The following is a 24,344-nucleotide window of genomic DNA, read 5'->3' as shown; positions in this document are numbered from 1 at the left end:
CCATGCTTAATTAGAATCCAAGTTAGAGATTTTACGTTGGTTAATATTTTTCTCCTACAATATTTTAGAGCAGGCAACTTACTGCAGTTGTTAATCCAAGCCAAATTAATAAAGCACTGAGCTGTAGCTCTCGGTACCCTTAGTCTAATAATACCGTTATGACAAGAAATCGTATGGATATCTAACTATTAAAAAATCATAGAATTAATTAGTAGCTTCAGTGATAATTCAGCACAAAGATTCCAAATAATATATATGCGTTCTTGTGCCTCTCTCACTTTTAGGATTGAGATGATGCCACTGAAGTTAGTTATAGTTCATTGGTTGAAAGCAGTAAGATGGTCATTATCAGATGTCTGCCATTACAAGATGGCTGATTTCAAGGTTTCCTTCTTCCTAACGTGCTGCTTCCTGGACTCGGGTAGCCGCGCTGTCCCCGGTTCGACTCCGCCCGGCACAATAACGAGGACGGCCGGCTTGCCGGCCAGCCTGGATGTGGTTTCTAGGCGGTTTCCCTCATCCTACTAGGTGAATACCGGGCTGGTCCCCACGTCCCGCCTCAGTTACACGACTCGCAGACATATGAAACACATTCACGCTATTTCACGACTTACACACGACGCCGACAGTTGGGGTACACTAATTCCGTCCCGGGGGGTATGGGGTGGCAGCAGGAAGTGCATCCGGCCTCCCCTTAAAATTAACATTCCGAAACCGGTTAACCATGGCCGACCCTGAGTCACCGCGGGACAAGGTGAAAGAGATAGAGAAATATTTCTAAAAAGTTTAGTTTTTATGATGCGTAAGTGAATGTAAAATATATAAATGCTGCACGTGATGAACGATTCACAGTAAGCCTCAATCTGAGCTTGAAATTTTTCGGTTTCCTTGTTATCGTCAATTCGCGAGTTGTGCTATGAAGAAGGTAGCACGTTGCTTCCCTCTTTTTGAGATGCATTCTGTCGGAATTTTAACAGTACACCTCCCGGCGATCCACAGCGCCTCTTTTCTACCTTCTATCAGCGGAATCTGTGGAGGATCTCCATGGAATGTTTCGCAGTTATTAAGAAAAAGTGAGAGAATATACCTTTCTCATTTGAGTCTACTCTGTCTTCTATTAATCGTACGTGGCAAGAGTTCCAATCTGACGAACATTCCTTAATGATCATTCGCATTTGAATCTTGTAATACATTTTCCACGAGGGTGAACTACTTCTCTTTCACGATACTTCGAATTAATCGCATCCTGCCATCTGCTTTTGCTACAGGTAGTTTATATGTGGCTGTTCCACTTCAGGTCTTTCGTGAAGAATTCTCTTCGAGTGATTACAGTATTCAATATTTCTAGCGAGTTGTAGTCTAGGTTGTAATAGAAAGGTAATAGCTAGATTGCTCAATACGTTACATTTTTGTATGTAGAGGGGAAACTGCCAGTCCAATCCCAGCACGAGATGTCAACCTTCTGAAGGTTTCCTGTATTTCGCTACATTTTCCTCGTGTCACGACTTTCCTAGATGCAAAAATAAGCGAACGGCGACATGGGGCTCAAGCGTGTTTGTCGTCTTGCAGAAAGAAAGTGTATATACTAAAAATTATATTTGTTTCTCGAATATGTTGCTTCATTATCTCGGTAATAAAGCTTGTACGAATCACTGACGCACAAAAAACATTCTTAGTCCTACCGGGAATATCACTTGCAGAACGCAGTGTTTTGATGTTTCGGACAGTTCGAGAAAACGTTGGAGAAATACGTTGCGCAAAGAACATTGTGTTTCGTGCAATATTTACTGTGAAAATTACGGCACGCCAACGAAACATTTATTGGAAATTACGCTAATTTCAAAACAGGTGTTTTTATAGTCCAACAGAGACCACACATCTGATTTTTCCCTGTAAGTCACATATTTTAAAGCTAGAGAGCATGGAAATATTGTCAACGAGCCTCTACGTTTAAATATGGGATCACTATTTCGCCGTAGGAGATCAATCTTCATACGTGAGGGTGGAAATGAAATTAAAAATCCAAAAACAGTATTGTTAAATTTCACACTCTCCTGCTTTCGTGAGTCTCATTGAACAGGATGCAGGGAAATCACACTTGATGATAAGACATTTAGACAGAATTATGTAAATAGAGAAACAATGGAAGTTTAGAGAGGCAAATGAAAAGGCAATTATCTAACAAATGTACTTACATTCACGCAAACAGCAAATCCTGGATGAGAACGAAGAAAGCAAATGTTAAGGCATCTCAAATCGAACAAGCCAGCTGTTAAAGAAAATTCAGGATGTCACAGAAATAGCGTCTACAACATCTTACAATTTGTTGCATTAACCCAGTTTGTTAGTTAATGTCTTCGAGAGAATTTGAGAAGATGTAATCAAAACACGGTCAAGAGAATCAACTGAAAACTATAAAAGTGTGGAGATAAAAGGTGTGTTGAGCATACTCTACATTTCTTCACATAAGATAGCAGATAGCCGAGTAATAAAAAAATGGGAAATTATCCCACCATTTTTAATTTTATTTTAAAATGTTTGTACACTTAAGAGATAATCAGAAACACTACTAGTTGACCACGACTGTTAAGACATTCCGAAAGTAATGACAGGTGATGGGCGTGTATCTATTTGCGTTGCGAAGAAATGAGACCCCGAAAAGATAATTTCAAGAGAAATACTTAAAGCCAGAGGAAAAGTATTACAAAAAGATCTCGTTGTGAACGATATTATACATTGGAGCAATGAGTATTAATTGAATTACCAATTTCGCCAGAAATTCATAGAATTTGAGAAATATTATGATTCGTCTTCCATCAAATCGTTTCAAACGGTCTTTTAAATACAAGGCATTGACTCAACGTGTGTTAATATACAGAATTATATATACGTCGATACTACAGATTGCATTACACTGCATCAGTGTAATGAAGATTTCGTTGCTGACAGAGGAGTAAGGGAAGAAGATTCTGTTTCCTGGTAACTATTCCCACTGATGCTAGAGGAGGATTTTCATATCATTCAACTCAAAAATCAAAGAACAAATACATATAAATGTGAAATCCCTGAAACACCATCCTGTTCGTGAACACATTTTATGTTTCGTTTCTAGTTCAGCTAAACTTCGACGACGAGTAAAGGAACTAAACAGAGTAAGTTCAAAAGCAGGTATAATATTCAGTTTAATTATATAATATGTACTTTTATATAAATAGTACATAAACAGCAGATCGGCAAGAAAATAGTAGAAACGCATAATTAGTTTCGTATTAGCAGAAGCTGAAAACAATGACAGGCTGGATTACAAAAGAAATAAGTAGAACACCCCAAATAGCTCTGTGCCCTTTTGGTAACTTGAAAAATGATTTGCAAAACTAGGGCCTCCTTGTATCTAAAATGAAACTTTTACAGTTAGTGAGTATTTATAGTTCTGACTTACAGGATAGACACATTAAGCTGAATACAGTGCGGACTTTTCAAAGAATAATGTAGATACGAAATCTCGGATATTGCTGGAAGAAACATAAAGCAAGAAAATTGATCAGCGAACAGACTAGTTGGGAAATCATGATTGTGGCTACAATAAAAACGAACTGGAGTAGGAGAGACACGTATTCAGGCAAGGGATGATATAGTTCTTTGCCGCATTCCACAAAACAGGGAAAAACAGAGAGAAGGAACTAGCGGAAGGAAAGTAGATGATCTTGTAAAATATTGCAGGAGCAAGATGATGGATGATTTTCCGTGTCGAATGGCTGGCACTGGTGGTGATGACAGCTTAAGGATTAACGAAGCTAAGACAAAGATGATGAAGAACAGTAAGAGCTGTTGAACAGCAATTCCGAAAGTCCTGAGGCAAAAGAGGCGAAGTCAGTAGTCAGATCATCATTGGTGAATGCGAAAATCTGACGTTCCTTCTCATCTCAGATGTACGTTTACACAGAGCGGTCAAAAAATAATAGGTATCAGAAGTATACTCGAGCAGGAGGAGAGAGTTTTCTTGAGTCAGAAAAGGTCCTTTCGTATAAAATCTCGCTCTAGTATGTTTTATTTATTTATTCTTAGCTTCTGGCGCAGCGTGCGAGTGAAAGTGCTTCTAGTGAATGCCACTTCAGGGACTTTTGTGTCCCTAATCCTGCCATGTTACTCAACCGAGGAAGTGGTGGACACATATTTTGATGTGGAATGCGAACCACGTATTGTTTCTGGTGGCTTTTCACATAGTTGACAGGTGAAGGCTAGATTAAAGGCAGCCTGATTCGATCCCGCAACCTCTCGGTTTCCAGGTCCACACCTCATCGCTAGACCACGAAGTTCCACGTTATCAGAAGTAAGGGGAAGTTTCACAAGGTGCTGTTCAGGAGCACAGCACTTTAGGAAAGTGAAACGAGAGCTGTTAGAAATCCAGAGAAAAAGGAGCTGGAAGCATGTGAAATATGGTGGTGTCAAATAATATTAGAAAGCAAATGGACAGGAGATGTACGGAAAGACGATGCACTAACGTTAATAGACGAGAAATAACTGTATGGAAAATTCATAACAGAGGAGCCGACAGATTGGCAACATTTACCTACTGGAACCAAGGAATAATTAATTTTGGCTATAATGAGCAATAGACGGAAATAATTGTGTATAAAGACTGAAACAGGCAAAATAAAACACATGGAACCATACGTATAGTAACTGCATGAAAACATTTGTCCATGGCAGGGAAAGGTGTATGACTTACGAAACCAGTCGAAAAGCTTGAACTCAACAAAAAGGAGTTCGGAAATACCCGTTACAAACTTCTAGGAGTTGAAGTGTGATAGGACTTGTAGAGTAGAGTACATAACATTTTGAATAGGAACACAAGTCTGGAAACGTAACGTTTCCGTTCTACGACGGTTTGATTTTAGATGTTAATTTCACCACCTATGATTGAAGAAATGAATTACGCGTGACCCAATACAGTTATTACGTAACAATTCGAAAGGACGCACGATGAAACATCCATTTATCACATAAGCACATGTTTTGGAATAATTATGCCATCATTTGACTATAATAATTTTTATTTTATTCTCATACGGTCCAGATTTCGGTCTTAAGCCATTTACAAACACAAAAATGGCCTAAGCCCGAAATCTCCATAGTATAACAATAAAATAAAAGTTATTGCAGTCAAATGGCGGCGGCGTAGTAAGAATTTTCCATGACTGCAGCTCCAACCAAAATAAAAATTAAGCACAATTGTTTGTATTAACACTTTAACATTACGTGTTTACATTATTCCAAAACATAAAAGGACCTAGCGTAATGTACATACAGATAGGTATGCGTGCATTACAGCAGCTGCTATAAGTGTGACCACCAACTTTGTTACAGACATTGTACCTACGAAGCATGTTCTCGTACACACTCTCCAACCCATCTGGTGTCTCTTCAGTTTCTAGTACAACGCTGAGAACTCATATCAGTGGCTCTTCCTCTGTCTCTGAAAGGGTCTCGTAAATTAAAGTCCAAGGACACACAACCCTGAGACTTTTCTGATTCTCTCAGTAGACGTGGACGCATTACACATCTAAAGTGAAATCGTCATTAAAGGAAACGGCACGTTTCAGAATATGTGTTCCTATTGTTAATGTTATTTACTCACCTTCTCTATAAGTCTTAGAAGTTTCTAACGGGAATATCCGAACACCTTGTATAATGATAACCCAATGGGCGCCCCAGTGACCCATTTCGCTCCGTGAAAATACCAGAACGTATAGACTGTGGTACTACAGTTTCGTGCCAACATTGTAATTCACGTACGGAAAGGATAAGTTTCACTCGTCTGGACCCTATACTTGCGTTAGAAAGACTGAGGCCGAAAGCATTGTATTTCATTCCATATTTTAAATTACACTCTCAACACCTGATCGATTTCAGTGAGATGGCGAAGTGGATGGAGCATTGGATTTGGGGGTGAGAGGCTCGTATTTCTGATCTGTCATCCTGATGTAGGTATCCCGGGGCTCCACACCTCTGTTCTATCATGTTTGGTTCTCGGTCTGTAGAAACATCCTCACGTTAAACGCTAATAAATCTACCTTGACGCCGCTACCTCTAGATGACAAGCAAGAAGCGCTAACTAACATGGTATACTTCCAGAGAAGACTTCAGTATAATTATTATTGTTATGGCGAGAGAATGTTTAACAAGACGTATGATCGTCATTATTTTGCCAAACGTTACTCTCCTTAATACTCGTATTTTGTACGGAGCAAACGTTTGACAGGCGGGTATAGTTCACGTCTGATCCGCTACAAGCCCTGAAAGTCAGCCTGGTGTTCTAGGCTTCTAGGTGAGTCTTATTTAGTATTTAGTCGTAGCGCAGTGAAGGTCACGTGCCTTGTCCTACCGATTTATTCAACAGAACTTGCTTCCATTCCAGATCCACGCTGGATGTTCCACGCGAGAGCAAATATTCTCCCGCCTTACGTGTGACTAGGGCCTCCAGTCGGGTAGACCATTCACCGGGTGCAAGTCTTTCGATTTGACGCCACTTCAGCGACTTGGGAATGAAATGATGATGATTAGGACGACACAACACCCAGTCCCTCAGCGGAGAAAATCTCCGACCCAGTCGGGAATCGAACCCGGGCCCTTAGGAGCGACAATCTTTCGCGCTGACCACTGAGCTACCGGGGCGGACTGATGTTACTAAACTCGCACTGCTGTGCCTCAAAGCCGTATAATCCAACTTTTCTTTTAAGTTGTTTTACATGATATTTTTAGTTATCTGACTATACTACAGCTTAATTTACGTTTTAGTGAGGGATCTGGGATAAGTGACTTTGTTCAGAAAATCAAACCTACTGAAGAACACATTTTCAAGGGCGATTTCAGTTCTTTGTAGTGCGGTCCTCTTTCTTTATCAACTACCGTTTTACTCGTTCGAAATACTTTATGTATATATATACACTGAAGAGCCAAAGAAATTATTACACGTGCCTAATATCGTTAGGGCACCCGTGATCACGAGGAAGTGACGCAACACAACGTGGCATGGACTCGACTAATGTCTGAAGTAGTGCTGGAGGGAAGTGACGCCATGAATCCTGCAGGGCTTCTGAACAGCACGTTGCAAGGCATCCCAGATATGCTGAATAATGTTCATGTCTGGGGAGTTTGGTGACCGGTGGAAGTGTTTAAACTCGCAAGAGTGTCCCTGGGGCCACTCTGTAGCAATTCTGGACGTGTGGAGAGTCGCATTGTCCTACTGAAACTGTCCAAGTCAGTCGGAATACACAATGGACATAAATGTATGCAGGTGATCAGACAGGATGCTTATGTACGTGTCACCTGTCTGAGTCGCATCTGAAAGTATAAGAGGACCCGTATCACTCCAAAAACACACACCCCTCACCATTACAGAGCCTCCACCAGCTAGAACAGTCCCCTGCTAACATGCAGGGTTCATGTTTTCGTGAGGTTGTCTCCATAGCCGTACACGTCCATCCACTCCGACGATTTAAAACGAGACTCGTCCCACCAGGCAACATGTTTCCAGTCATCAACAGACCAATGTCGTGTTGACGGGCATGGGCAAGACGTAAAACTTTGTATCGTGCAGTCATCAAGGGTATATGAGTGGGCCTTTGGTTGCGAAAGCCCGTATCGATGATTGTTCGCACACTGACACTTGTTGATGGCCCAGCATTGAAATCTGCAGCAATTTACGAAATGGTTGCACCTTTGTCACGTTGAACGATTCCCTTCAGTCGTCGTTGGTCCCGTTCCTGCAGTATCTTTCCCTGGCCGCAGCAGTGTCGCAGATTTGATGTTTTACCTGATTCTTGATTTTTACGATTCACTCGTGAAAAGGTCGTACGGGTAAATCCCCAGCTCATCGCTACCTCGGAGAAGCTGTGTCCCATCGCTCGTGCGCCAGACTGCAACACCACGTTAAAACTCGCTTAAATCTTGATAACCTGCCATTGTAGCAGTAGTAACCCATCTGACAACTGCGTCAGACACATGTTGGGTTATACACTCGTTGCCGACGGCAGAGCCGTATTCTGGCTGTTTACATCTGTTTCAATTCGAATATGCATATGTATATATACAGAGTTGTCCATTGACAGTTACCGAGCCAAATACATCACGAAATAAGAATCAAACTAAAAACTACAAAGAACGAAACTCGTCTAGCTTGAAGGGGGAAACCAGATGGCGCTATGGTTGGCCCGCTAGATGGCGCTGCCATAGGTCAAATGGATATGAACTGCTTTTTTTTTTTAGATAGGAACCCCCGTTTTTTATTACGTGTTCTTGTAGTACGTAAAGAAATATGATTGCGTTAGTTGGACCAGTTTTACACTTTGTTATAGATGGCGCTGTAATAGTCACAAGGCGAATAAGTACGTGGTATCACCTAACATTCCGTCAGTGCGGACGGTATTTCCTTCGTGATACATTACCCGTGTTAAAATGGACCATTTACAAATTGCAGAAGAGGTCGATATCGTGTTGACGTATGGCTATTGTGATCAAAATGCCCAACGGGCGTGTGCTATGTATGCTGCTCGGTACCCTGGACGACATCATCCAAGTGTACGGACCGTTGGCCGGATAGTTACGTCATTTAAGGAAACAAGAAGTGTTCAGCCACATGTGAAACGTCAACCATGACCTGCAACAAAAATGATATCCAAGTAGGCGTTTTAGCTACTGTCGCGGCTAATCCGCACGTCAGTAGCAGACAAACTGCGCGAGAACCGAGAATCTCAAAAACATAGCTGGTGAGAATGCTACATCTACATCGATTGCACCCGCACCATATTTCTATGCACCAGGAATTGCATGGTGATGCCATTGAACGTCGTGTACAGTTCTGCTGCTGGGCACAAGAGAAATTACGGGACGGTGACAGACGTTTTGCACACGTTCTATCTAGCGACGAAGCGTCATTTACCAAAAGCGGTAACGTAACCGGCATAATATGCACTATTGGGCAACAGCAAATCCACGGTGGCTGCGACAAGTGAAACATCAGCGACCTTGGCGGGTTAAAGTATGGTGCGGCATTATGGGAGGAAGGATAATTGGCCCCCATTTTATCGATGGCATTCTAAATGGTGCTGTGTGTGCTGATTTCCTACGTAATGTTCTTCCGATGTTACCACAAGATGTTTCACTGCATGACAGAATGGCGATGTACTTCCAACGTGATGGATGTCCGGCACATAGCTAGCGTGTGGTTGAAGCCGTCTTCAATAGTATATTTAATGACAAGTGGATTGGTCGTCGAAGCACCATACCATGGCCCGCACGTTCACCGGATCTGACGTCCCCGGATTTCTTTCTGTGGGGAAAGTTGAAGGACATTTGCTATCGTGATCCACCGACAACGCCTGACAACATGCGTCAGCGCCTTTTCAGTGCATGTGCGAACATTACGGAAGGGAAACTAATCGCTGTTAAGAGGAATGTCGTTACACGTATTGCCAAATGCATTGAGGTTGACGGACATCACTTTGAGCATTTATTGCATTAATTGGGTGTTTACAGGTGATCACGCTGTAACAGCATGCGTTGTCAGAAATGATAAGTTCACAAAGCTACATGTATCACATTAGAAAAATCGAAATAAAATGTTCAAACGTACCTACGTTCTGTATTTCAAATTTGAAAAACCTACCTGTTTCCAACTGTTCGTCTAAAATTGTGAGCCACATGTTTGTGACTATTACAGCGCCATCTATCACAAAGCGAAAAAAGTGGTCCAATTAAAACGTTCATATTTCTTCACATACTACACGAATATGTAATAAAAATGTGGGTTACTATTTTAAAAAACGCTGTTCATATCCGTTTGACCTATGGCAGCGGCATCTAGCGGGCCAACCATAGCGCCATCTGGTTACCCTCTTCAAGCTGGGCAAGTTTCGTTCTTTGTGGTTTTTTCGTGTGGCGCTTATTTCGTGAGATATTTGGCCCGGTTACAATATATGGACCACCCTGTATGTACGTGTGTGTGTGTGTGTGAGTGTGTGTGTGTGTGTGTGTGTGTGTGTGTGTGTGTGTGTTTGTGAAAAAAGCGATATTCGTCTGTCAGGTGGATGTTACAACTTGCTATTAGCCTCCCAGGTGGATGTTGCCCAGAACGTACTGCTTATCATGTTCGTTTCTAAGCGTTAGGTGCCTTTCCAACGGTCTTTGCATTTAGCAATTACCTGAGAAGGTCACGAACAACAGCGTCAGCACGAGAAGCGTCAACGCAGTGTCCATGGCGATGATGCGGCAGCCACTGTATGGGGCTGGCGTCCGCCGCTGTCCGTCCGTCCGGCTATCTTATCCCGGGGCCGGTGACGCCCACCGGCCGGCCCACCGTCGCTCCATTCTGCTGCACGCCGCGCGGGTAACACGAGCTTCTCACAGCTACCGCTGACAATGGTAGCGGCAACATGAAAATGATAACTTTTACACTACTATCGGGCGGTTATTATTAAAGTGCAGCTACTCACTGAGGTCCGGTGTGGGCTGTAATTATCGTATGGGAGCGAAACTTGGTTCATATGATAATGGGTTTAATGCGCTACCGACTTACGATGGAAAGAAGAGTTCAAGTGTTCCCTACCAGATGCAAATGTGGCCTTGTACACTGTTTATATGACGGTATGACACACACGCTGTCATTTGAGAAGCGTTAACAGTGTGACTGTCGAGATGAGGGACTTGCTCTGTTAGTGGAACTGTTGCAAGTCAATATCATCGATTACAATGCTGCACTGAGAGAGTACCGCTGACTGCAACGTCCGAGGAGAGGCCAGTTGTCATTAAATGGTTTAAGGAAGATCATAATGAAATTCTAAAACATGGGTGAGTTTTTTCTGCCACCTGGCGTCCTATGCCGGTGTAAGTTTAATGACGAAATTACAGTTGCTGTAACTGGCAATGCAGCAAGTGTCCCTGGAAGTGAAAGCGCTCGTGCAGCGTTACGAGAGGCGTCCATCCCATGGTCAACAGTACGAAGGGTTTGCGGTCTATTTTATAGTGGTACCCGCAACAGGTCCAGGTGGTGCAGTAAGTAACACCTTGAAATCCGCGGCAATGTTCTGAATACGCTCATCGTTTTCTGGCATTCATCGAAGCTCGTGACAAGTGGACGGGCAATACTGTCTGGGGAGATGAGGCTTATTTTTCTCTTCATTGTGCAATGAATACACAGAACTGTCGGGTGTGGGGTACTGTTAAACAGCGTTATGTGTACGAAGAATTATTTCACTCCCCAAAAGGGAATGTTTGCCGTGGATTCACAAGCATCTTTATTCTCTGTGCATTCCTCTTTGAAGTGAATGCACCCATAGTGCGTGTCAGGTGTACCGTGACGTCAGCACGTTACAGAGACCTCCCTGTACAACACGTGACGTTTGCTTTGGGAGAGCACAGTTGTGTGGAAAGCACTGTTTTTACGCAAGCTGGGGAAACACCTCATGTCACTGACGCAGTGTAAGTTCTGCTTAATTGCAATGCTCACTTGAGGTTTTCCAGACACCTGGCGTGCAAGATCACCTGATCTAAATCCCTGTAACGTCTTTTTCTGAGGACATCTAAAAGAATGCGTTTGCAAGGCAAATTTTCGGTCTTTAAGGCCAGTGGGCAGGAACACATTCCTCAGATTTCACCGGAAGTACTGCGAGCAACTGTTGATCATGTAACTAACTTTTTATACCTGAGATTCACAGTCATGTAGAACTTCATAAGACATCATATTTGCGCCAGTTACTGTAACTCTTTATCTCAAGATTTCAACTTCGGCCTTAGGCCATTATCAAATGAAGATGTCATAGCTATGCCGCTTTCCCGAATCGGCATCTCTTGACTTTTCAGGTACAAAGTTGAACAAATCGTAGTTGATAACAAAATCAAAATTATGACTTTCTCATTGTTTGACCTTTTCTGACTATATCCAGTGGCACAGTATGTAAGCTTCATTGTGCAACAAGGTAGTAAAAAGTTGTTTCAACACCATGATAATACGCAATCTCGCGTTGGAAGCTGCATGGCCTGGCCTCTGTCTGGATATACAAGGTGTACCGGGTATAACTGCACTTATTTCTGTTGGTGGTGCACTGAATAAAATTACATCGTTATTTACGTCATCTGAAGATTAATAATTACGTCTATGTCAAGTCGTATATTTTTACGTTGGTTGGTACCTCCCAGTACATTTTGCAAGAGCAAGCCGTTAATGCATATTTTTCCCCTGGCAAGCAGGTCCGGTGTTGAAAGGTGGAAGCGTGGACGCAAAACGACTGGTCTACACTGACAGAAGTAGTCCACTTGGTGGTGCAGATACGGTCATGCAAAAAACATCAGGTCGTGAAGTTTGTGATATATTTGTGGGACGACACAGAGAAATAACAGCGAACACAACTGATAAATGCACATATTAAGGTAACACATATAAAAGTGTCTGTACTTATATCCATTACGCACTATATATAAAACTAGTTCTCCCGAACAGGCCATGAAGGCCCAAAGGTACTGACCGACCGCCGTGTCATCCTCAGCCCACAGGCGTCACTGGATGCGGTTATAGAGGGGCATGTTGTCAGCACACCGCTTTCCTGGCCGTATGTCAGTTTCCGAAATCGGAGACGCTACTTCTCAATCAAGCAGCTCCTCAGTTTGCCTCACAAGGGCTAAGTGCACCATGCTTGCCAACAGCACTCGGCAACCTGGCTGGTCATCCACCCCGACAGAGCTTAACTTCGGTGATCTGACGGGAACCGGTGTTACCACTGCGGCAAAGCCATTGTTGTATAAAACTACCCATACAAGGAAAATGTTTCGCGCATACAAATCATTGTTGATTGAACTAAGGGGTATTGTTGCAAGATAGCTTAGGAATGGCTTTTTGACATCACACGAAACTGCTGTTCGAATATTCAATGTTTGAAGGTTTTGAGATTGTTACAAACAACACAATACAGGCACCAAATCACAAATTTCGTAGTTAGTAATTTTCATCAGACAATCGGAGACCTCACCCACATCTCCCTCACAGGGATACATTTAAATAGTGGTTTCATAATCACTAATACGTATCCCGCAGTTTTGTTAATCTTCCGTGTTGTAAAAGTTAGCAAATGACAGGATGAAATTCTCCATTCTTTGCCTGATTTATAGCGTAAACGCATGCATTAAGAACAGTTCATTTACTCAAGGCGCAGTTTGATCATTGTGCAAAAGTACTATGCCAAACACAATGACATAGTTTTGCGAACGATAAGCTATTGTCGGCGTGCTCTTCGAAACATAGGTCAAATATTTTGTCGTGCTTCATAATGGTAATGCTTTATTTTACTTACGAAATGTTTCAAGCCTTAAATAACAAAATAACTCTCAAATAAACACGTTTTCACGTGATATATAATGGAAAAAATGAGATAATTTGACCCATCACTACTCATGACTGCTCTTGGGTAAAAAGGTTTCTTAATGAGCCAATGAATAATTTACTAAACGATCTATGTGCTCTGTATTAGACCACCATGAACTCGACAGTGTTCTTCTTTGGTGAAAGAAAAAAGGAATCACACCTATGACTCGTACATGAGTGGTATCTAAGGGGTTTTTAAGTACTAATCAACTGTATTTGTATATCATACAAATCATTTCGAATTATTGAACGAACTGTAGTTCACAGATTCTACTACTCGAATAATTGTACCTAGCGCGAAAAAACTACAGCTAGAAGTATTTTGAAGGAAGCGTGTGGGTGTTACTTTGATGGATGTCTCAACCAAATTTTGGGCACATGCAGGTATATTAATTCAGTATCTGCATAGATTCTGTTGAAATAACCAACAATCAGTCTAAAGTCTGTACATAGCGAAAACAAGCACAGTCGCTAAGGATATTGATATTCTATCTACGATTTTAATGTCCAGAACGACATGAAACGCAGCAATTTTGCAAGAGCTAGACCGTGGACAGAAACGTGTTTCGCATTGCTAGTGTTGTTTCTGCACCCTGCGAATGTTTCCTTCGGCAGGGTTCATGTGTGTTTCCGCTCTAGAATGTCATAGTGCCTGGGTTAGCGAAATTTACTCTTGTGTGAGAATGTCTATTATTCTTTCTTGCCAGGTTAGCGAAATTTCCTCCTGTGTGGGAATGGCCTATTATTCACTCTTTCCAAGTGTAAGATAATTTTGAACTATGTAGCACAAAATTTTTCGTTTTTCATCAAATATACTGACGTATGGAGGGAGGGTAGACAAAAAATACGGGAACACAAATTAAACAAACAAAATACTTTCACACGTATGCGGTGAAGAAAAACCGACGTCATTCAAAGCGGCTTCCAGTTGTCTCGGAATGGATAAATACAAGTGCTTTATGTTTTTAAATTGAGTCTTATGCCATTCGCCCTATAAAGTAGTGGCAAGTCCAAGCGACAGTGATGGAGGGCGACAATTGTGTTCAAAGAAGGCCGCAAAAGCTCGCTAATATTGAGATCTGGCGGCTGTGGGGGTCCAGGGGAGATGCGAAAAGTCATCCTGGACGATGAAAACCGTGTGAGCAGACCCCTGTCTTCGTGGTGCACAGCTTTATACCGGGGACAAAAATCGTACCGTGGCATGGACCTCATCAGGCTAAATGATCACTTAATCATCAGCAGTAATGTGACCTTGCACTGCAGCTATGGGGCCGTGGAATACCACGATACAGCTCCAAAAATCATCACCGAACCCCCGACAAGTTTCAGCAAGCAGTCTACATCATAGGCTTGGGGCGGCGTACGCCACACGTGAACTAGTCCAGAAGTTCGAAACAGTGTGAAACAAGACTCGTTCAAGCAAATTAATTTCTTCCATTGTCCGTAGTCCGTGTTTTTTGGCTTCGTCACCAAGTTTTCCTGCTACGTGCATTATGCATAACCAATGGGTGGCTTCAGAATTCCACCTCGCCCTTCATTTCTCAGCTTATACAGCTCCCTTCTTGCTGTTTTGATGTTGACTGGGTTCGCGAGTAGGACACTCAATTTTTCAGTGACTTTTGAAGACGTAGTATTCTTATTATTCGTCACAATTCTCTTCAATGACCGTCGGCACTTACCACACACTTTTATTCACGTTGTCACTTAGCGGATGATGTTCTTCCGCTGCCGGCTTATGGTATAAATCTTTGATATGGCGCCTCGTGAATCACCTAACACGTCGGCTACCTTGCTTACGGGAACAGCTGACATAAAAGCACCAACAATTTGGCCAATTTCGAATCATTTAGCCCCAGCACGATGCACTCAAAAGTACCCAGATCACTGTTCAGATCAAGACCACCATTTGCAGACTTGGCTAGCATCTACATAATTCCAAGTGAGTTGTGCATTTCTCTTGGTGTTTCCATATTTTTTTCCAACCTGTGTACTTTTCAAGTCATAAGTTGTAATTCCTTTCGGACACAGTGTCTTCGCCTGTTACATCAATTGCTTTGATCAGTTTTAACAAAACAGAACGTGGCTATGCTCTATTATTTAAGGCCAGCGGTATTTGGTGAGTAGATGCTTAAATGACAGTACCACTCATTTTGCTGATTAAGCATTTCTGATCTTTCTAAATGATATACTCAGTGTAAGTTTATACTGACTGTTTGTCGTATTTCATCGAGATATGTCTGTGCTTATCCTATTAATGCTCCTATTGTTCAAAATCATTAACTGCCTAATAAAAGTACTACATTCAGGGAAATACGACGATTGGTCAAAATTCCAGATACAGAATTGCAAATTGCACGACGTGTACACCATTCAGTGATACCTGTTTCACCTTTTCTGAAGTATATCTTAACAAGAAGTGATGATCCGGGTGATGCTCCACTTTGTGGAGAATAAGACAGAACCTTTACGACTATACTTTTATCCACTTTTCTGCCACGCTGGAATCTGGAATTGGACTTCATAGTAATATGGAGCAACTTGTCTTGCCGTATCCTTGCTTGGAGTTCATAGTAATGTGGAGTAACTAGCCTTGCCTAATTCTTCCTACACTGTTAGACCAGCTGTTGCATTGTTTGATAATAGTATGTAATTAATATCCCTTTTGTGTATATTGCCTGTCAGTAATGTACAACTCTTTATAGCTTCACGAAACTTGACAAGTGTTATTTTAACTCTCCCTACTCATTCTTTTTAGCCCCTTTAGTAACAACCATACTATGGGTCTACTAATGATACAGTTATCGTTATATAGGAAGTGAAGTTAAAAATATTTCTAAATTTCAACGGATTTTTGTTTTTTTTTCTCTATACGTTTTTACAATTGTTAAGATTAATTATATACTACAGTAATATTCTGGAATTAATCTAATATTACAAGTAGTTGATGTGCCGACTAAAGTTTCGCTTTTATATCTTTTTCAGTAGTTACAGGTATTTACAAGTGAACTATTATTCCTTAGTTTTATGCAAAGATAGTAGCAGTTCATGGATTTTCCACGTCTTATTTTCCTGAGTAAAACCTTAACTTTCTTAATCTGTATTGCGGTATTTACGTTTCTTAATCTGTATTTGTGGTAAACGATTTTGTCTGTCATTAATTATTATTCTTCTTATATTTATGGTTTCATAAAACAAATACAAACTGGTAATTGTAGTGGCGCGAATGAACCTCTTCCAGCTCCAGCAACTCGTGCCAGAGTTAGCCGGTATCTATCACCAAAAACGCTAGTAGTATGATTGCTGCTGAAATCAAAAGCCTTTCTAAAGCCAGTTAAGGCACATTTAAAAACCTGTACGTCATTCGTTTCTCTTCCCTTTCATTAGTTCACCTAGTGTGTGGAATGTGTTGTACGACAACCAGTAGCCCCATGATTCTTTAATAATGGAACTCCCACGTATAAAACAGTGATAAACGTCTGATTACCTTATAAATGAGTAAATGTGTTAAGACACCCCACCTCCACCCCATGAACCATGGACCCTTGCTGTTGGTGGGGAGGCTTGCGTGCCGCAGCGATACAGATAGCCGTACCGTAGGTGCAACCACAACGGAGCGGTATCTGTTGAGGGGCCAGACAAACGTGTGGTTCCTGAAGAGGGGCAGCAGCCTTTTCAGTAGTTGCAGGGGCAACAGTCTGATCTGGCCTTGTAACATTAACCAAAACGCCCTTACTGTGCTGCTACTGAAAACGGCTGAAAGCAAGGGGAAACTACAGACGCAATTATTCCCGAGGGCATGCAGCTTTACTGTATGGTTAAATGATGATGGCGTCCTCTTGGGTAAAATATTCTGGAGGTAAAATAGTCCCACATTCGGATATCCGGGCGGGGACTTCCCAAGGTCGTTGTAAGGAGAAAGAAAACTGGCGTTCTAAGGATCGGAGAGTGGAATGTCTGATCCCTTAATCGGGCAGGTAGGTTAGAAAATTTAAAAAGGAACATGGATAGGTTAAAGTTAGATATAGTGGCAATTAGTGAAGTTCGGTAGCAAGAGGATCAAGCTTTTTCTCAGGTGAATACAGGGTTATAAATACAAAATCAAATAGGGGTATTGCAGTAGTAGGTTTAATAATGAATAAACAAATAGGACTGCGTGTAAGCTACTACAAACAGCATAGTGAACGCATTATCGTGGCCAAGACAGCCATGAAGTCCACGCCTACTACAATAGTACAAGTTTATATGCCAACTAGCTCTGTAGATGACGAAGAAATTGATGAATTGTATGATGAGATAAAAGAAATTATTCAGGTAGGAGGCGAAAATTTAATAGTCATGGGTGGCTGTAATTCGAGAGTAGGAAAAGGGAGAGAAGGAAACATAGTAGGTGAATATGGGTTGGGGCTAAGAAATGAAAGATGAAGCTACCTGGCAGAATTTTGCAAAGAGCATAATTTCACCATAGCTAACACTTGGTTCAAGAATCATGAAAGAAGGTTGTATACATGGAAGACGCCTGGAGATACTAGAAGGTATCAGATAGATTATATAATAGTAAGACAGAGAATTAGGAACCAGGTTTTAAATTGTAAGATGTTTCCAGGGGCAGATGTGGACTCTGGTTATGAACTGTAGATGAAAACTGAAGAGACTGCAAAAAGGTGGGAATTTAAGGAGATGGTACCTGGATAAACTGACTAAAACAGAGGTTGTACAGAGCTTCAGGGAGGGCATAAGGGAACATTTGACAGGCATGGGAGAAAGAAACAAAGTAGAAGAAGAATGGGTAGCTTTGAGGGATGAAGTAGTGAAGGCAGCAGAGGATCAAGTAGGTAAAAAGACGATGGCTGGTGGAAATCCTTGGGTAACAGAAGAAATACTGAATTTAATTGATGGAAGGAGAAAATATGAAAATGCAGTAAATGAAGCAGGCAACCAGGAATACAAAGGTCTCAAAAATGAGATCGACAGGCTACGCAGGGATGGCTGGAGGACAAATGTAAGGATGTAAAGGTTTATCTCGCTAAGGGTAAGATAGATACTGCCTATAGGAAAATTAAAGAAACCTTTGGAGAAAAGAGAACCACTTGCATGAATATCAAGATCTCAGAGGGAAGAGCAGTTCTAAGCAAAGAACAGAAAGCAGAAAGGTGGAAGGAGTATATAGAGGGTCTACACAAGGGCGATGTACTTTAGGACGATATTTTGGAAATGGAGGACGATGCAGACGAAGATGAATATGAAATGGGAGATATAATTCTGCGTGAAGAGTTTGACACAGCGCTGAAAGACCGAAGTCGAAACAAGGCCCCGTAAGTAGACAACATTCCATTAGAATTACTGACAGCCTTGGGAGAGGCAGTCCTGACAAAACTCTACCATCTGGTGAGCAAGATGTATGAGACAGGCGAAATACCCTCAGACGTCCAGAAGAATATAAAAATTCCAATCCCAAAGAAAGCAGGTGTTGACAGATGTGAATTACCGAACTAACAGTTTAATAAGTCACAGCTGCAAAATACTAACGCGAATTCTTTACAGACGAATGGAAATCCTGGTAGAAGCCGACCTCGGGCAAGATCAGTTTGGATTCCGTAGAAACATTGGAACACGTGAGGGCAATACTGACCCTACGACTTATCTTCGAAGAAAGATTAAGGAAAGGCAAACCTACGTTTCTAGCATTTGTAGACTTAGAGAAAGCTTTTGACAATGTTGACTAGAATACTCTCTTTCAAAATCTGATGGTGGCAGTGGTAAAATACGGGGAGCGAAAAGCTATTTACAATTTATACAGAAACCAGATGTCAGTTATAAGAGTTGAGGGCATGAAAGGGAAGCAGTGGTTGGGAAGGGAGTGAGACAGTGTTGCAGCCTGTCCCCGATGTTATTCAATCTGTTTACTGAGCAAGGAGTATAGGAAACAAAGGAAAACTTTGGAGTAGGTATTAAAATTCATGGAGAAAAAGTAAGAACTTTAAGGTTCGCTGATGACATTGTAATTCTGTCAGAGACAGCAAAGGACTTGGACGAACAGTTGAACGGAATAGACAGTGTCTTGAAAGGAGGATATAAGATGAACATCAACAAAAGCAAAACGAGGATAATGGAATGTAGACAATTAAGTCGGGTGATGCAGAGAGAATTAGATTCAGAAACGAGACACTTAAAGTCGTAAAGGAGCTTTGCTGTTTGGGGAGGAAAATAACAGATGACGGTCGAAGTAGGGAGGATATAAAATGTCGACTGGCAATGGCAAGGAAAGCGTTTCTGAAGAAGAGAAAATTGTTAACATCTAGTATAGATTTAAGTATCAAGAAGTTGTTTCTGAAAGTCTTTGTATGGAGTGTAGCCATGTATGGAAGTGAAACATGAACGATAAATAGTATGGACAAAAAGAGAATAGAAGCTTTCGAAATGTGGTGCTACAGAAGAATGCTGAAGATTAAATGGGTAGATCACATAACTAATAAGGAGGTATTGAATAGATTTGGGGAGAAGAGGAGCTTGTGGCACAACTTGACTAGAAGAAGGGATCGATTGGTAGCACATGTTCTGAGCCTGCGCGGATAAGGAAAGTGCAATCCGCATCCACGCCGCATCTGCAAGGTACTAATCCGCAACCGCATCCGCAGCAATTAATCCGCATCCGCAAGTTCCTTATCCGCATCCGCATATATTTAAGTTTTGAATGAATAATTAATAGTAATAGTAGTACTTAGAATCGTGGTATGTAATGACATAGTTATTGTTAGGGTGCCATTTCTGTGAAAACTTAACTAATTTTGACTTCTTAAATCACAAGATATGCTATATACCTACTCTAAAGCAGACCATACTAAACAGGAAAGCATTGGCGCTCCGGAGCACACACAGTATCGGTTCGGATCTCGTGAGATTGGAAACGCTATTTAAAAAATAAAATTCAATGTAATAGTATTAAATGATGAAAATACGGGTATAGAAACAATTATATTTCGCTGCTGTTTCGCCAAGGCAGCTGAAAATGACGATGGTTTTGAACTGTTACTAGCACATTGCATCATTTACCGACAGTTTTTTTGTACTCACTGCTTGAATGTGTAAAATTTTGAAGCCATTGATGTCAGATGATGATTATATTATAGCTTATGCGTTCAGTCCTCGTCATTTCCAGGTGAAAATATTTACAGTATTAGGCCTACACTGCAAAACGCTGGCGCACCTGTGAAAAAGTTAAACTGCCAGCAATAATTGACGTTGTCTGGAAGAAATAACTCGTCTTCCGAAGAGTCACAACAAAATCAGTGGTTATAGAAATTAGGAGTCCATTTAGATTTAGCTAAAAATACGACTGAAACCTCGAACCTCACCTTTTGACTGATTTCTGGAATTAAGACCTAGTGATAAATGAAATGTCTGTTTCATTCTCAACTAAACAAAGTTTTTCACACTTTAAAACATCCTCAACATTGGTCTAAATTACTAACACAAAATTTGCAGTAGATATCGCAGTTAATACTTTCAATGTTAAAAAATAATTTTTTTTCAGAGTTTAATGGAACTGCGAACGATTTCAAGATGTCTATATAAAAACCACTGTCCCATAACTTGTAATGTTAGGCACTGTTCCCTGTTAAGCAATACCTAGTCACAGTTAAAATGTTCAATTTTGTTACGAATTTCAGCCCTTATCCTAACTAATTGGCTGGTAAATTAAAAGACACATTATTATTTTGAATGATTTGAATATTTTGTAAGTTTTCAGTGTGATCAGAATAATCTTTCACGGGCTAACGCAGTCACAACTCGTTGGTGGTAGTGAGCCCCAGTTTCAAGTCCCACTTGTAATTAATTACAAGGCCCGCCGTGCCACCGCTCCGGCCGGGCTGTTTCACTGTTCACAAAGAGCGACAATTGTCGGCGGCTGCAAATGTTACTGTAATGCACGCTAAAATTTAGGTAGGCACTTGTGAGTTCACCTAGTTTAACAATATTGACGTGTTAGCTGTAGAATGTTCTTGTTGCGAAGAGTAAAAACTTAAAATTGAGCTGTTTTATATGAAAATTACAACAAAACAATTTGCTTGTTAATATTTCCTTCTTTTACCTAATGCTACTGAAATGTTCTTGTTGGGAACAGTAAAAATACTAACAATATGTCGATGAAATTCTTTACTATATATATTACAATACAAACTCACAGGCCTCATATTAAATATTTTCATTTTCTGCTTGCTTCTGATTCAAATTCTGTAAAAGAAAGAATCAGATGAAAAAAGATTGTAACTAATTCAGATAAGCCCAAGAAAAACAGTGAAGTAAGAGAAGCTGTACACGTACCTTTTTACTTTGGTAGATTACTATGCAGGGAGATGATGTCATCAATCGTCCTGCATTATTTGTCCCGCAGTAGAGAAGCTTCTCTCAGATGGCGCGCTGGACGCTGGAATGCAGTGCAAGAAGTATGTGAGTTTGGAAAGACGCGGATAGACGTTTTCACGTCCATGCCACCATGCTATCAGATCGATGCCTTCCGAAAATTGGACTTTATCATTCGTATATCTGAGAATTTCATCTCACGCAAAGTCAAGATCTCTCGTCGATTCATCTTCTGAGGAATCTTCAAATTCATTAAAAAGTACGCCAGACTTCCGTTTTTTTGTTTTTTTTTTTTTTTGCAGGAATTCTAGATGTTATTTCCTCCTTATCTTTTAACTGTGGGTAATTTCTCACAACATGATTTTTCGCTTCCTTTACAACTTCATCATTTTCGGTACTGATAAGAAATTTTAGGATTTTATGTTTTGGATTCAAAAACGTTGCAAGTTTGTGGGTTACTGTTATGTCCCATTTGCTGATTAAAATAGATTTGGCTGTACTCTTTAAATCTATCAGAAATGGGCTGTCGCCATCATTTTTTTCAAGGAAGGAGAGAAGTTTTAACTTCCACAACACACATAAATAAAGCGTAGGCGTTTTGGAGGCTTCGAGATCACGAGAAGCTATTTTTAATGGTGTCAGAAAGGTTATTATATCTTCCAACATCCTCTTGTCTATAGAATCAATGAAATTATCTTGATGTTTCTCTGACAATATTGACAGAACTTCAAACCATTGTGAATTAATAGACTCAAACATATCCAATTTACTGTTCCATCGTGTGTCTCTATCTCCTTCAATGACTTCTAAAGGCGATTATGAAGACCAGATCTTTTAAAGAAAGTTGTGATTGCTCAACAGGAATTTGTTAGTCGCTGTACGTCACTTTCATCATCATTCGCATCTCCTCGAGACGTGTGCTCCAGCACAGTATTATGCAATGTGTGCTGAACACGAGAGCCTCTTGTATTGGCGAAGTGCTGCCACAATATTTGGACCTCTATCCGTAACGAACACGATGTTATTCACAGCACTGAATAAATCGAAGGACCGTAGTATCTTAATTAATTCAAGTTTAATGTTTTCTCCTGTTTTTTTAATCACACTCTCAAAATTTCTGCTGCACAATACTCGATCCTCAAGTTTCGCTTCTTCATAATTAACATAATGTGTAGTCTCTCCCATATAGTTTATTTTACGGTACAAATCAGTCCATATATCGACAGTTAGTGCTCCACCTACATCTCTGAATATATTCTTCCCTTCTGCGGAGACAGTTTCACGCAGACGATCGGCCGTTTCCTTCAAATTTCTGGATATGGTGGTTGGATGAGGTAGCAGTTCCTTAGCACTCACTGCACCGTACTTGGCCCCCACATCAGTAAGAAACTATGCTGTCTCGAGAAACCCAGATCCACGAGCAACTTCGAATGGTAAAATGCATTTGCTGACAATATTGATAAGTTTTTCTGTCGCGGCTCTCTTCAAATTTGGCGGAATTTCAGGAACTTTCACATCTCTCTTGGTATTTAAATAAATAATTATGCTACTTTTCCCAGCCTCACAGGAATTTTTAGCAAATTTGAAGTTCCACTTTTGTGTCAAGTGTAGGAATATACTTTTTTACATGCAAAACAAGCCACTATATCTTTAATCTTTTCATTGCCATCACATACGTATCCGAATTTTTTCCAAATTGGCGATTTCAATTTGTTTTCCTTCGCTAATGTAAAATCACCTTTTTTCACCTTACACGAAATTGTATCCATCGATATAATGTTCATTTGAAGAAAGAACTCTCACTGATATTTGCTACGATGCACGTTGTCACTCGGTCACTACAAAGCGCTAACTGAAGGCAGCGGAAAATTGCAACGGGCACCTGTCTGGCAGACAGTGGGCAGGTTTGCCACCCAGAGAGCACTTCACAGGCCACACAAAAGACGCGGTCGCGGAAACGGATTAGGCGCAGGTCTCTTGGGTACAGCTACGTCGGTCGTAGCAAGGGGCTGAGGACAACAGACATCCGCTCCACCCGGTCCCTGCAAGATTCCAAGAATGTCAACAGACTTGAAGTTTCCAACTAACATTGCAACATACGTACTGGGCAGATGCCTTGCTCATTATCCGCAGATGACACGCGGATATCCGCGCCGGTCGCGATTTTATCCTCCAAGTAAAAAATACCAAGGATATCCGCATCCGCGCGGACATCTATTAAATCTGAGGCATGAAGGGATCACCAATTTAGTATTGGAGGGCAGCGTGGAGGGTAAAAATCGTAGAGGGAGACCAAGAGATGAATACACTAAGCAGATTCAGAAGGATGTAGGTAGGAGTAGGTACTGGGAGATTAAAAAGCTTGCACAGGATAGAGTAACATGGAGAGCTGCATCATACCAGTCTCAGGACTGAATACCACAGCAGCAATGTGTTAAGTATTTGACATCAAGCTTGTAAGCGAGAAAAAGTTTCCAAAAAGTCTGAAATATGCATAAAGTTTGTCGAAAGTCACTAATTGTTCTCTTTATGAAAGCTAGGGTCCTCGCGGATCTCAGTGTTTAAGGCA

The 24,344-nt window shown here is 41.1% G+C and overlaps 1 protein-coding gene across 1 annotated transcript in view; it reads right to left on the bottom strand.

Moving 5' to 3' along the window:
• LOC124795525 (neuronal acetylcholine receptor subunit beta-3-like) overlaps positions 1–10,285 on the bottom strand; it is a 144,098-nt gene extending 133,813 nt beyond the window's left edge. The window contains exon 1 of the mRNA XM_047259596.1: positions 10,203–10,285. Within this exon, the coding sequence (XP_047115552.1) occupies positions 10,203–10,257 (55 nt within the window). The 5' untranslated portion in view covers positions 10,258–10,285. The remainder of the gene's footprint in view (positions 1–10,202) is intronic.
• Between the last annotated feature and the right edge of the window lie 14,059 nt (positions 10,286–24,344).

Source organism: Schistocerca piceifrons, chromosome 4, assembly GCF_021461385.2.
Source record: "Schistocerca piceifrons isolate TAMUIC-IGC-003096 chromosome 4, iqSchPice1.1, whole genome shotgun sequence".
Lineage (NCBI taxonomy): Eukaryota > Metazoa > Arthropoda > Insecta > Orthoptera > Acrididae > Schistocerca > Schistocerca piceifrons.
The sequence above is the reverse complement of the archived record's forward strand: the minus strand, read 5'-3'. Positions and strand labels throughout refer to the sequence as shown.